The sequence below is a fragment of the Bemisia tabaci genome, chromosome 2 (genome assembly GCF_918797505.1).
Source record: "Bemisia tabaci chromosome 2, PGI_BMITA_v3".
Taxonomy (NCBI): Eukaryota; Metazoa; Arthropoda; class Insecta; order Hemiptera; family Aleyrodidae; genus Bemisia; species Bemisia tabaci.
In genome coordinates, this window is record NC_092794.1 from 39,664,378 (window position 1) to 39,678,136 (window position 13,759).

The following is a 13,759-nucleotide window of genomic DNA, read 5'->3' on the forward strand; positions in this document are numbered from 1 at the left end:
ACCAAAAATGTGCCTTAAAATTAAATACAATTTTTTATTAATTTTTTTTTCTTTTTTTAGAAAAAAAACAAAAGAAACATACCAATCAAAACTTTTTTAACCTTTTTTCCCCCGTGAATCCTATCACAAATGTTCTTATCTATTTCAGCATGCCAAAAAATAAGAATAATCTGTACCTTCTTTGCACATGGTCTTCCAAAATATTCCACACTATGAGGCATTCTTCGCTCCGTGCAGGAATGGACAAATTCCAAGAATTCAAGGATCAGGTAGTGATTTTTTAGAAAAATTTTATCGTCACTGGCCTTAAAAATTAAAAAAAAATAATCACCATTCACCAAGGTCACACTCAAAATGAATTGTAAAAATGTCTGAATTTTGATAGTTATAAGTGAATATTTCAAGTTAAACTGACCGATTCTTTTCATTAATTTTAAGCGAGAGCTTTTCCTTCAGCATATCAATCACACATAATGTGCTGTTCCCTCTCCTTCAAGCAGGAAAATACTCGTTGGAGGGAGGAATTTTCTTCAAATTTACAATGTCTAATTACTCTAGAACTGTACTCTTTGCATCAACTTTACAGTGAAGGTAAGTGGGCATTTTAAAAGCCCAAATTTAGCATGTCAGCCCTTGCAGTTAAGTCAGTAAGTAAACGCATTTTCCTTACTGCCTCTTGATTATGGTCTTACGATGCAGAACTTTTCAAAGTACTATCCATGAAAATTCAGAGGACAACCAGTTAGTGACCACATACTTTTTCATTTGTTTACATTTTTTCATTTATATCCTCATTTAAATTCAGTGGATAAAATTAAATCATAAATTACAACTGGAAACCAAGAAGTATGTAAAAAAATTAAAAATTTTAATCACCTTACTTACTCTGTTCCCTTCTTTTCATGTTGACTCCTATTTTTTTCATGCAACCTTGGCAGAGAGCAGCAGGACAGGGTCGCATATTTGGCCTGATCACCGCGAGAGCTTCGGATGGTCCTAACAAATCCTTCAACTTCTGCAGTTCAGTGTCTGGAATCAACATATCAGAGTGAACTAGTGATCCTTTAGATAATTGAAAAGTTTCCTATTTTTTCCATATTTTAACACACATGTCAATTGCATATTCATTCAAGTGAATGTGAGGAAAAACAGCAGAAAATTTTCATCCCCCAGACTGAAAAGACGCAGCCACTTACTTTCTACGAGCAGGTCTATGCTGAGAGAAATTTCACGAAATTGCCACATTGGTATGCAGTTAAATCTAGTTTTGCCATGTAATTTATCCTCACATGCAGAGACTATTTGCAGAGGGTAATTATTCTGACACATACAGAGACAACCATCAGCTCGACATGGCTATCATTGTCCTGATAACTCAAGAGACCCTAGATGCATACTCAATTAAAATTCATAAATGCACATAATCCCTCCATGAGAAAGAAGATTGTACATATAAACAGCAGGGTGAGCTGTCCTTAATTCTGCTGGAGCAAAATCTTCCCTACTTATTTTGAAATTGTCATGCCTCAAGGAGAAAAATTCTCTTACTTACAGTGCACACTTGGTGTTAGTTCGAAAATGATTCCTCCTCCATCTCTTCACACATTACAAAAGGACACAGATTAAAGTCTAATTCCAAAGTAGATTTCCACAGATTTTCATCCAATAATCTAACGAATAAAAGGGAAATACAATGATCATACACTCATCCATCACGCTCGCCTCCCTGCTCCCACCGGTCGGAATCGGTGCGAACTTAGCCGTTCCACGGGTACTGTCCCCGAGGGGTGCAATAAGCTTTCTTTTCGCGATCCGACCGTCCGTTCGCGAGTAACCGCGGTCGGAAGTCGCGGATATTCCCGTAAGCCCGTGTGTGTTGGAAAGAGAGACGTAGCAGTGCGGGTATATTTCCTGACGCGGCCGTTGCCGGGTGGCCGTCGGATACCTTTAGCTGCGCGCGTAATTGGCCCTTGATTTCCGCTGTTCTATGCTATGAACGGCAACACTGCGGGCCTTTCTATGTTTCATCCGATTATCAGCTGATGAAAGTTTTTGAGCTTTCTTACGTTTCCATAGTTATTCTTCTACGCTTACTGCTCGTATATTTATTCGCCTTCCCCCCTCCCCACGAACGTTTTTACTTGGTTTTTTTTTTTTTTTTTTTTTTTTTTTAAACTGAGCAGCTGATGAAAATAACATCTTTTTGAATGTTTTGGGTCAGTTATTTTCCATTATCTGAACTTTAGTTGTTGCTTTCATAGTGGGTTTCTTGTGTAATCATGGATTTTTTAACTATTAATTCCAGTGGAACTCAATTTAACTGTAGTTGTCGTTTTAATAGTGGTTTTCCAGTGTAATCATGGATTTCCTAACTATTTCTGAACTTTAGTTGTTGCTTTCATAGTGGGTTTGTTGTGTAATCATGGATTTCAGCAAAAAGAATTTTTTTCTTCCCCGCTAAGGATTTAATATCGGAACACTGGCTTCCAGTTTCGTCGATGAAGTCAAGAACCTAATGCCAGACTTACTGTAACACCTCCATTCCTAAATTCCGGTGAGGAATACGACTCTACCCTTAAACCAATACAAATATACAAATTAGTATAAATGCAATGGCATTTTCTTTAGTAGAACAAAAAATTAATGGCTCTACCTTCTAATATCAAAATTAAATCGATTTGACGCCTTACAAGTAAACAGTCAAACTTAAATCTATTATTTTTACACCGTAAGTACTCGCAATACTTAAAATTTATGGAGGAAAAAAATTAACAGTGACAGGAAACAAAAAACCTTCTTGATGGACGATTTTCTCAAAATTTGAATGTTCAAAAAACGTAAGCACGATTTAGTTCGTACTCATGAAATGGAAACTAATAATTTTGTAAAGCAACAAAGCATCGATGACTTAGACGAATTTTACACGAAGTTAGTTTTAATGTACACACATAAAAAAAGGGACATTTAAATGACACGAACACAGACTAAAAGTACGTATAATCCCATAAAGCAGAGCTGATTGTAGGAGAATATTTGCATCGAAAAATTGTAACAATTTTCCCCTAAATGTCTTCCGTTACGGGAACATATTTATTGAAAACGGCGACTTTTTCAACAGTCCTATTTTTACCTACAACATCTAAGTAGTGCCCTTCATAATAATTTAATTTTGGCCCATGGCCAGAAAAAGGTTCGGAAATTAAAGTGGTTTTGACGAAAATGCTAAAGTAATAAATTAAACAGTAAACATTAACAGTAATAAAACAGTAAAAAAACAATAATAAGAACTCAACTGATATTCTTTCATTTTATTTGTCTGGATTAGCACTGCTTTCAAAAACAACAAAAATAAAACGAGCCAATCAGATTTAAATAATGCAAATTGATACATAGAATGAAGTCATGATTATTCGATAAAAATGACGCTTTTTGCAAAATATAGGGATTTTTTACTTTCTTGGTATAATTGAGCAAAACTAGAGATTTAAGGATTTTTAGTGAAATTTAAGGATTTTTTTTTCCTTGCTAGGGACTTAACATCGGAACAAAGGCTTTCAGTTTCGTCCATAATGTCGAAATAGAACCTAATGCCGGACTTACTGTAACACCTCCATTCCTCAATCCCAGAGAGGAATACGACTCTATTCTTAACTCAATACAAATATACAAATTGGTAAGTGAGTGCTTTAGTCTCCTGAAAACAAAATTGCGAAACTTAAAATTGGAGAAAAATGATAAGTAACTGAAAAATGATAAGTAACTGAAAAAATGGAACCAATTGATGCGATATGTCGCATGCCGTTCTAACACAAAATATGGCGTCTATCGAATCACCTTAACTAAATAAAATTCCCAAATTTTCAACTCTCAAATTATCAACTATCAACTAGCAAATTTCAAACTATCAAATTTCAAACTATCAAAATTTCCAACAATGATAAAAATGATTGTAATATACCTATAATGTAATGAAATACACACGCTCCAATCATTTAATTTGTATTACCTTTATGTTATGTACATACATTATACTATTTTTATAATAAATTTTGCCAACATGCTTTTCAATTCATTCTACAACATTTCATTCCGACGTGGTAATAAAGACTTATAATGCCCCTAATACAATATAATTAATTACAATAGTAATGCCGCATTATAATGTGGTATTATACATCGAAACGATTCATGTTCTACTAATTATTGATTATTGTGAGATGAATTCTGTTTTCTCTGATTGTATGTTTCATACGTGCGAAGCACGTACACTGAAAAAAAGTTCTGTTGTAACAAACCAAAATTTCTGGTTGTATTTCGCAACCAGATTTTCCGGATGATTCAATCAGAATTACAGTTGACTCAACCAGACGTCTGGTTGACTCCACCAAATTCTAGTTGAGTCAAATGTAATTCTGGTTAAATCAACCGGAAAATCTGGTTGCGAAATACAACCAGAAATTCTGGTTTGTGACAACAGAACTTTTTTTCAGTGTACGGGTCACTAGATACGTGGGTCGTACGGTTGGCTGATAAAATTGATCTTCGAATAACTTTTGATGAGCTAAGGAAATGGGTCCATCTGCATCTCATGGACAATACATAGTTGCCGTAAATAAGGTCATCCCGTAATTAAGGTGCCGTGATTTAAGTCATACATTCTTCATCTAATTCTTGGTTCATCTCCAAAATGTCTGCTAAAGCTTTCATGCGCTTCTACTTGTATGCATGAATGAGCATATTGGGTATCCAACAAGCGGACACTTTTTTAAAATTCAGATGATTCTTGACAATATCGAACAGAAGTGCAAGAGCTGCGATACAACCATTACATCTAGCTCATCAAAAGTTATTCGAAGATCATTCAAAAACCTCTTTGACAAGTTACAAAAACTTTTCGTTAACAATAGTGTCACACGGTACTAGGGATAGTTACTTTTTAACGAACCTTATATTTCCCTGACTCAGTCCTAAATTATAGAAGTATGCATTAATTTTCCAGCGATCCAAATAAAATCAGTGAATTAAAAGTTATACGCATATATTATGAGATATTCCGATTTCTTTCCTGCAATATCGCCGCGCGAAGCGCGGATTGACTGCTAGTCACTGATAAACTAAGTTAGAGGATAATAAGTAATGCTGCCGCATAACTACTTACTTACAATACATGCTTCACCTTATCACACATTTGAAATGAACCCAGATTCTATTCCAATTTCAAGGATTACAAATCCATCAATCTAATCCTTTCTATCCCTAAGAAATTCCAATAATTTAGACGAAAGAACCTCGATGTGAAAAAACCGGCACACAAACTAGGTTAGGTGCAAATCTACATTTGGTCGGTAAGTTGCCACATTTTGCCCAAGAAATTCGCTTAAATTATTGGTATCTGCACGTCCGTATCTATGCGGTTAACCTGCTCAACATAGACAACGCTGCGCTGATTGAGAGTCAGCTGTTCTTTTTCCGCTCAACGTTTTGCGTCATTGTCATGTTAGCATAATAATTGTGCAAGCTCTGCCGATAAGGGGGGAGGGGGGTGAGAGGTTCCGACCGGTGGTCTCTTTTTAGCCGCTCATCTCTTCACATGAAATGTCATTAGAACATTTCCCAGATTTTTTTGGGAGGGGGGGGGAATGGGGACGTACTCGCATGATTAGGAGGGGGGTAACGATAATTATAATCTATTGGTAATCAAAATAATAAATAATATAATAACATTAATACACAATTAATATATTGAAAAAATTGTGTTTTTGTTAAACTAAATAATTAGTTCAATTAATAATAGTTTTAAAATTTTTAACTATCCTAATAGCTTCAGTATTATGCTTTATAAATTTAAGCTACTAAAACAAATAAAAATAATTATAAAAATAGATATAATTAATAAGTTACTATATTATTAATAATAATATTAATTCAGTTAATAGATTAATAAATCCTTGGTAATCTCACGAGAAGGGGAGGGGGCGGAGGCAATAGATCGGGATTTAGGCTTTAGGGGATTTAGGAGCCGGTTAGGGTGGCAAAATTTCATGGAAGATAAAATCTTGAAATTTCACGTGAAATATTTCATGAAAATCCAGAAATTTATGAAAGAAAATATTTATATTGAAAAATGCCGGTTCCTTTCCATGTTTAGTAAAATGTAGAAATTGTAAATTACTTCTATTACTAGCCGTTCTGGGCGCGCTTCGCGCGCCCGTCACGCCTAGCCGGGGGCTATGCCCCCTGGACCCCCGGTCACTCGCTACGCGAGTGACATTCGGCTCGCTTCGCGAGCCGATTTTGTAGTAGTTGCAAAGTTTTTATCACTATATTTTGAAGATTTCATAGAAAACATTATGAAATTCTCACTCCACAATTAACTTGTAGAATAATAATGGCAGGGCAAGAAATAGACTATATCTTAAAATGGACGGTTCCCACTTAGTAAAAACAGCCAACACCACGTGAAGGTGAGGAACCATCGTTAGCCACTTTTTTTTTCTTCTTCTTCTTTTCTTTACTTTTCTGAAAAAAATTTACTGAAATTTTAGTTGCGTCCCCTAAAAGGAAACACGGAGAAAAAAAATTGTGCATGGAACCCGAAGCTGAGATCATATGGATCTCTGAAGTTTTCGGATCACGCATCCGAAAAGTTAAGGTCCATCTGCCGAAGTTCGGGTCAGACAATTGAAGTAGTTCGGTATATACCGAAGGTTTCAGGTCACACATCTGAAGTACTCGGTGCATACCGAAGTGCTTCAGATTTCTGACTCGGATATTTAGGAAAAACACAGTAGAGAACCAAGGAACTCACAGTAGAGCAGAGAAAAAAATACAGTCGAATAAATAAAGAAAACTATTATCGAAGAAATTCTAATTATTAGAAAGTAATTAGCTGGCGTAATTAGCTGGCGTAATCAATGCGTAGCTGCATAGGAGCATGAGCGAGATTTATCATCAACTGACCGCTGGCCGCTAAGTACCTGGGTGGGCGAGCGACAATACGTAAGCGGTGGCATATGGTTCGATTGACAGAGGAGTGGGGAACGGTCAAACGTAGGGGAAAGGTTCAGGCTGAACCGTTCAGCACAGCGCAGCGTCAGTCACCGGGTGGGGAAGAGAGTCCGGGAGGGGACACTTCCCCTCGAGTGAAATAGAAAAAGGCAGAATCCTTCGAAGTTTATATTAATGATGATGATTGTTTGTTTGAGTGCGGGTTGCATACTCCAGCCCCTGAAAATATTAATTATTTCACAGCCTCGTAAAATTTCATGAAATAAATCCCTGAAATTTCCAATTTTTCATTTCTTTCTTCCGTTTCTTGCCACCCTGCGCCGGGCCACTACTCTATAGAAAGGGAAAAAACAACAAAAATCGTCGGAGGGCACTATCTGCCAATGATCTATTACGCTGATAATTTCTAATTGATATCGGTAAGGCGGTCAGTAGGTCACCCTAATTCTATAGTGACCGGTCGGTCAGTGGGTCAATGAAGTTGCCGCAGAGAAAATAGTTTCTTTACTTTTCTTTTCTTCTTTTGTAGCGCTAGGTTATGAGCACCGGAAAGTTAGGTGAGTGATATTGTGAAAACCCCGGGAAAATTATTCACACCTTTTATCCTTTCATGAGGAGTTATGTGATGGAGTGATGTCCAAATACAGCAGTTACGTAGAAAGAGACACATTAGCGTCGGACGGACCTGGAGCCTGGGAGATTCGTTTAGCCCCGTTGCGGGCTGGGGCTACCCAGGAAAAACCCTCATGACGAGCCAACGCATTCCTTCGGGTAGGTATTATGTGATGCATCGATTTTCGAATTGATGTCATAAAGACTCCAAAATTTCTCGCGTTTCTCTCATACTTTAATTGAGGAGTGATTTCAATAAATTTAAAAACAAATTTAAAAAAAAACACCCTTGCACTTCGTTTTTGAATTGCATTGAAATTCTGGCATTATATTCAAATAAACTTTCGCATCAATTTACTTGAATAAATTAGAGTAATACGGGAACCACTATTACTGGTTGATCTTAGAGAAAGAACAACTGAGCTATTGGTTTCCCTAGGCAGATAGGTGTTTTTAATAATGAGCCGTTGCCGTTACCTAGTATAACTGCAAACTACATTATAGACTCATACCCAAATTAAGCGACTGAAATCGGCATTAATGCATTTAATCGGCTGAGAGAGGCGGGGAAGTCCCATGCAGCGGCGTTGCCTCAACGACAAATTCCTTAAGAATAATAAAAAGCAGATTGCGTAAAAGCGGGTGACCACTTATTTTTTGATATATTTTACTCACCATCTGGCAATCAAAATTCCATTCGTGTACCATAACATAGCCTATGACGCAGAGTGGTGGTCTGCAGTTTGTTGTCTCTGTATGTGTCAGAATAATTACCCTCTGCAAATAGTCTCTGCATGTGAGGATAAATTACATGGCAAAACTAGATTTAACTGCATACCAATGTGGCAATTTCGTGAAATTTCTCTCAGCATAGACCTGCTCGTAGAAAGTAAGTGGCTGCGTCTTTTCAGTCTGGGGGATGAAAATTTTCTGCTGTTTTTCCTCACATTCACTTGAATGAATATGCAATTGACATGTGTGTTAAAATATGGAAAAAATAGGAAACTTTTCAATTATCTAAAGGATCACTAGTTCACTCTGATATGTTGATTCCAGACACTGAACTGCAGAAGTTGAAGGATTTGTTAGGACCATCCGAAGCTCTCGCGGTGATCAGGCCAAATATGCGACCCTGTCCTGCTGCTCTCTGCCAAGGTTGCATGAAAAAAATAGGAGTCAACATGAAAAGAAGGGAACAGAGTAAGTAAGGTGATTAAAATTTTTAATTTTTTTACATACTTCTTGGTTTCCAGTTGTAATTTATGATTTAATTTTATCCACTGAATTTAAATGAGGATATAAATGAAAAAATGTAAACAAATGAAAAAGTATGTGGTCACTAACTGGTTGTCCTCTGAATTTTCATGGATAGTACTTTGAAAAGTTCTGCATCGTAAGACCATAATCAAGAGGCAGTAAGGAAAATGCGTTTACTTACTGACTTAACTGCAAGGGCTGACATGCTAAATTTGGGCTTTTAAAATGCCCACTTACCTTCACTGTAAAGTTGATGCAAAGAGTACAGTTCTAGAGTAATTAGACATTGTAAATTTGAAGAAAATTCCTCCCTCCAACGAGTATTTTCCTGCTTGAAGGAGAGGGAACAGCACATTATGTGTGATTGATATGCTGAAGGAAAAGCTCTCGCTTAAAATTAATGAAAAGAATCGGTCAGTTTAACTTGAAATATTCACTTATAACTATCAAAATTCAGACATTTTTACAATTCATTTTGAGTGTGACCTTGGTGAATGGTGATTATTTTTTTTTAATTTTTAAGGCCAGTGACGATAAAATTTTTCTAAAAAATCACTACCTGATCCTTGAATTCTTGGAATTTGTCCATTCCTGCACGGAGCGAAGAATGCCTCATAGTGTGGAATATTTTGGAAGACCATGTGCAAAGAAGGTACAGATTATTCTTATTTTTTGGCATGCTGAAATAGATAAGAACATTTGTGATAGGATTCACGGGGGAAAAAAGGTTAAAAAAGTTTTGATTGGTATGTTTCTTTTGTTTTTTTTCTAAAAAAAGAAAAAAAAATTAATAAAAAATTGTATTTAATTTTAAGGCACATTTTTGGTTTGCAGAACAATTTTAGTTCACTTACCCAAATTGTTTTAAGCCAAGGAATGTGCTTTTGAATTAAACACAATTTTTCTTTCAAATTGAAAAACTTTTTTAACATTTTTATCAGTATTGGTATATTAGATGCTGCAATTGATCCTTAATTTTTTACTGAGGCTCCGAACCTGGGTTTACCTCTGTGTTTAAGTTACCTGCTGGCGGATATACCTGCTGTGAGGACTCTCACCCAGTGAATAGGAGCCAACCTAACTGCGAGGTCCTATCACCTATCCGCGAGGTCCTCTTACCTATTGGCGAGGTCTCCCCTTCTATCCGTGAGGCAAGGTCCTCGCCGTGAGCTGTCAGTACCTCGTGGCAAAGTCCATGCCTACCCGACTCCCTCACTGCGAGGTCTTGGCAAGGTCATCACCTAACCGCAAGGACTGTCCCAACCGCGAGGTCTAAAATATGCTGCGAGCTGTGTGCTTGCTCGCTGCGAGGTAATATTTTCTATAGGATAGCGTTTTTTTAGATGTTTCAGTTGTTTTGCCGCTATAACGAGGGGTAAATTTTTTTTTTTTTTTTTTTTTTTTAAGTGTCCAATACATGATTTCCCTCTCAGTTTTTTCTGCTGAAGCCAAAAATGACCTAAAATTTTTTCTAGAAATCACACATTTTTCGAAAAATGGATTTTTCTGGAAAAAAGTTTTTTTCAAGGTAACAGCCCATTATAAAAAAGATGGCTTTCTCGGCACGGGTTAATATGATCCGATTTGGCTGAAACTTGGCGCGGAGTGTTTTTTAATCAAATGGAACAGTTTTAGGAGGCAAGACCGAAAAAATTCCGACATTGCCAAATTTGGGCCACCCTAAGGGGGCGATGGCGGCTGGGCATCGCAGAGCGCGAGGCTGCGGTACAAAAGCGGCTTTATGTATGTATTTAATTCATAGAATTTCTTATGATTCTTGGTAGGTGTGAGGGGTGGGCGTGAGTCGGTTGTAATTTCCTGTTCCTTTCATATTTTGACTTTCTACAGGAGCGATCATTGGAAAATATTTCCTTAATATCCAAAATGGGCCAATTGTAAAATTCTTCTTTTCTTCAATCGAGAGAACTAAAGCTCCTTATGTCACTGGAATTTTCCTAGAGTTTTTGACCACCGGATACCTACCCCCTAAAAAAATCAACTAAAGAACGCCCCAAGATTCGGATTTTCAAAATGGTCACTTTTACGTGGGAACGGACCTGGTACACTCGTACGTCCCACTCAGCACAATAACAAGCTCAAGCAAGCAAGAGAGTGGCTTTTGATCAAATGGAACAGTTGTAGGGGTAAGACCAAAAAAGTTCGCAAAATAAATTATGCTGTGTATAATTGGGCCACCCTATGCCCTCTATCCTCCCGGAGATTATCAGGTAATTGGCACTTTCTGATCTCCTCCTCCTGCCCTTGTCGCCAACCTTTCGAAGGACGTTAACGCCGCGCCGCGCAGTCGCCTTCCGGGAGGAACCCAATCGAAAACAGCTGCTTGGGCAACCGATCGTCTGCCATTCTTCGCACATGTCCATACCAGACCAACTACTTGGACCTGATATCGTGCACGATGTCATTCTACACCCCCTTTATCTCGCGTACTTCGCGTATAATGAATTAAATCCCTTTGAAATAAACGTTTCATCTCCTTTGCTGCTGCTCTCCTCCTTCTTCTTCACGTCCACCCTTTTTTGCATATACTTAAGAAACTAGAGAACTGAGAAAAAGTTCCTAGTTTCCTAATATTGGTCCGTATGCTATGCGACCATTTATTCAGGCTTTTACCCTACTTTACTTCAATGAAACTTCGTAAACCCTTCAGACATATTTATAAATCTGATTTTCTTTATCATATCTCTACAGGAAGTAATCATGGATTTCTTGAATGGAGTAACCCACAAAATTTTACTTATCCATCTAACGAACGCTGGGACTTTGATTCCGGCTGTTTCATTTCCATTGCCAGCTAAAACTAAAGTTACATACTTTATTCGAGGTTTCGATGACGTCATTACAGCCGAAAACTTTCACTCAGTCGTGATTTTTGGAGACATTTCTCCGAGACCTGTTGAATCTCTAGCGGTACTTTTTGAGCAGGTAATTTTTTTTTTTTTTTTGGCAAAATACATGTTATGGTATTTACAATAGCATGATCAGTCCGAAAAATTGAATTTTTCACAATTTTTTTGAACTATTACATTCTACAAGCCTTTTTGGGAACTCACTCAACACTCACTTTTTGGGAAATGACTCATTATACATGCCCCCTGCCTAAAGAAAATGTAAATGGGTTCTCCAACGAATGTTGCATAAAATCTTAATGTTATCGTGCAAATGCCTTTGCCCTTTTCTTATGGGCTCATTATTCTCGTTGACAAGAGGATAAGCTTTCTTCACTCACCTGAGAGCTATTTTTGAATTGCAGATTTATATGCCAATGCTGTCGAACAGCTCCAATCAGAAACAGTGGCCAATGGCAGTTCGGGACGATATAAAGAAGCATGTCTACGATCTAAAATCGGCTGTATTTCAAGTTGGAGGCCTCCTTACGGGCCGAACTCTCTTAGCTCTTCCCGAAGGCGCAGACAGAGTCTACGAAGTGGAGCAAAGTATCATCAGCAGGTAATTCCTCACATTACCTGGAAACACTTTGTGAAAAATGTCACTGATTTAGGTGGAGTAAACTTCCAAGAGAAGAATCCAGGGCCAGATTTACCTTATCGACGCATTATGAGCGGGCCTAGGGGCCCGGATTACACTATATTTTCTTCACCCTCATACCCTAGTAAATACTTTCTTAATTTTTTTTCGACCACAGTATGGACCATGGACCTGTTGCAACGTCACCTAGAGCAAAGAGAGGAGGTTTTTTTTTTAATAGAAAATGGCTCAGAAAGTCCATCGGAAAAGTCTGAAATACGCTCATAACTTGACAATCTGTGAACGATACATGCGTTTTTTGAGCTTTTCGCTCTAGAAACGACACTATACAACACAGATGAACAATCATAAGAGGAGTGGTTCCATCCAACCCTTGCGCACTGGATGCTACACAATATTCAACATTGCTGAAGCAGACGCTTCCGCGTGCAAATCGTAAGGAAGCAGCAGGATCATAACTCGGTTTGTGACGTCTCAGAGTTCCTAGGCTGTCATACTTTATTTTTTAAACGGAAACGTAGGTACTCGACGGCAGTTCTTTAAAACTGCCGTGATTTTTCTTCTCCCTACGAAGAAAATTCTGCAAAAGCTTCAAGGAATGACGTCGATTAGTTTTTCTTAAAAAAAATATCATAGAGGCGGAGATTTTCAGACACAGCAAACGAGTTATGTGATTACGGACTTACGCCGTCGATGTAGTCAAATGTCTGGGAAAATGGTCAAACTTAATCGAAAACCTCGATTGGCTGTTTGCCGAGGCGTTCGACTAAATGACTAGGCATTTTCGTAAATGCCGGGGGCATGTCAGGCGAGAAGGAATGGGGGTATTTTTTTCTTCAGGCAAATAGTTCTTTCCTTTTTCTCTCCTTCTCCTTCCTCCTTTCACCTATTCAAAATCTTGAAAAAAGTCAATGTTCAATATTCCAAAAATTAGCCACATTTATAGAAGGAGAAAGAGAAAAGGAAGTCTGTACCTTAAGAAGAATGAGGGATAAGCGTTATTTTTTCGAACACGAGATAGATGGTGGCCCCTTTCTGGATTATGATCTCTGATTTTTGAACTAAGATTATCGTTTGGTGGGGCACTGATTTTTACTAGCTTGGCTGACTGTCACCTACACTTGATGAAACCTTGCCCTTCAAATCATGAAACGTCAGACACTGCTTAGCAGATCGACAATATAACTCTTCTCTCGGAACCTGTGTTATTTTAGATTTTGCGGCCTCTATACTTGTTTTAATTCTTTTTACGAACACCAATTTTTAATGACACCCGCGGGTGTTCTAATTTGGCAGACGTTATTGTGGACGTCAAGAATAATAGGTACTTTTCACATTTTCTAGAACCAATGGACTATACTACGATTGAATTTTG

General features: G+C 37.7%; 1 protein-coding gene across 1 annotated transcript in view; it reads left to right on the forward strand.

Moving 5' to 3' along the window:
• LOC109040198 (dynein beta chain, ciliary-like) overlaps positions 1–13,759 on the forward strand; it is a 60,611-nt gene that overhangs the window by 25,337 nt on the left and 21,515 nt on the right. Inside the window, exons 3-4 of the mRNA XM_072297321.1 lie at positions 11,587–11,820; positions 12,149–12,345. Of these exons, the coding sequence (XP_072153422.1) occupies positions 11,587–11,820; positions 12,149–12,345 (431 nt within the window). The remainder of the gene's footprint in view (positions 1–11,586; positions 11,821–12,148; positions 12,346–13,759) is intronic.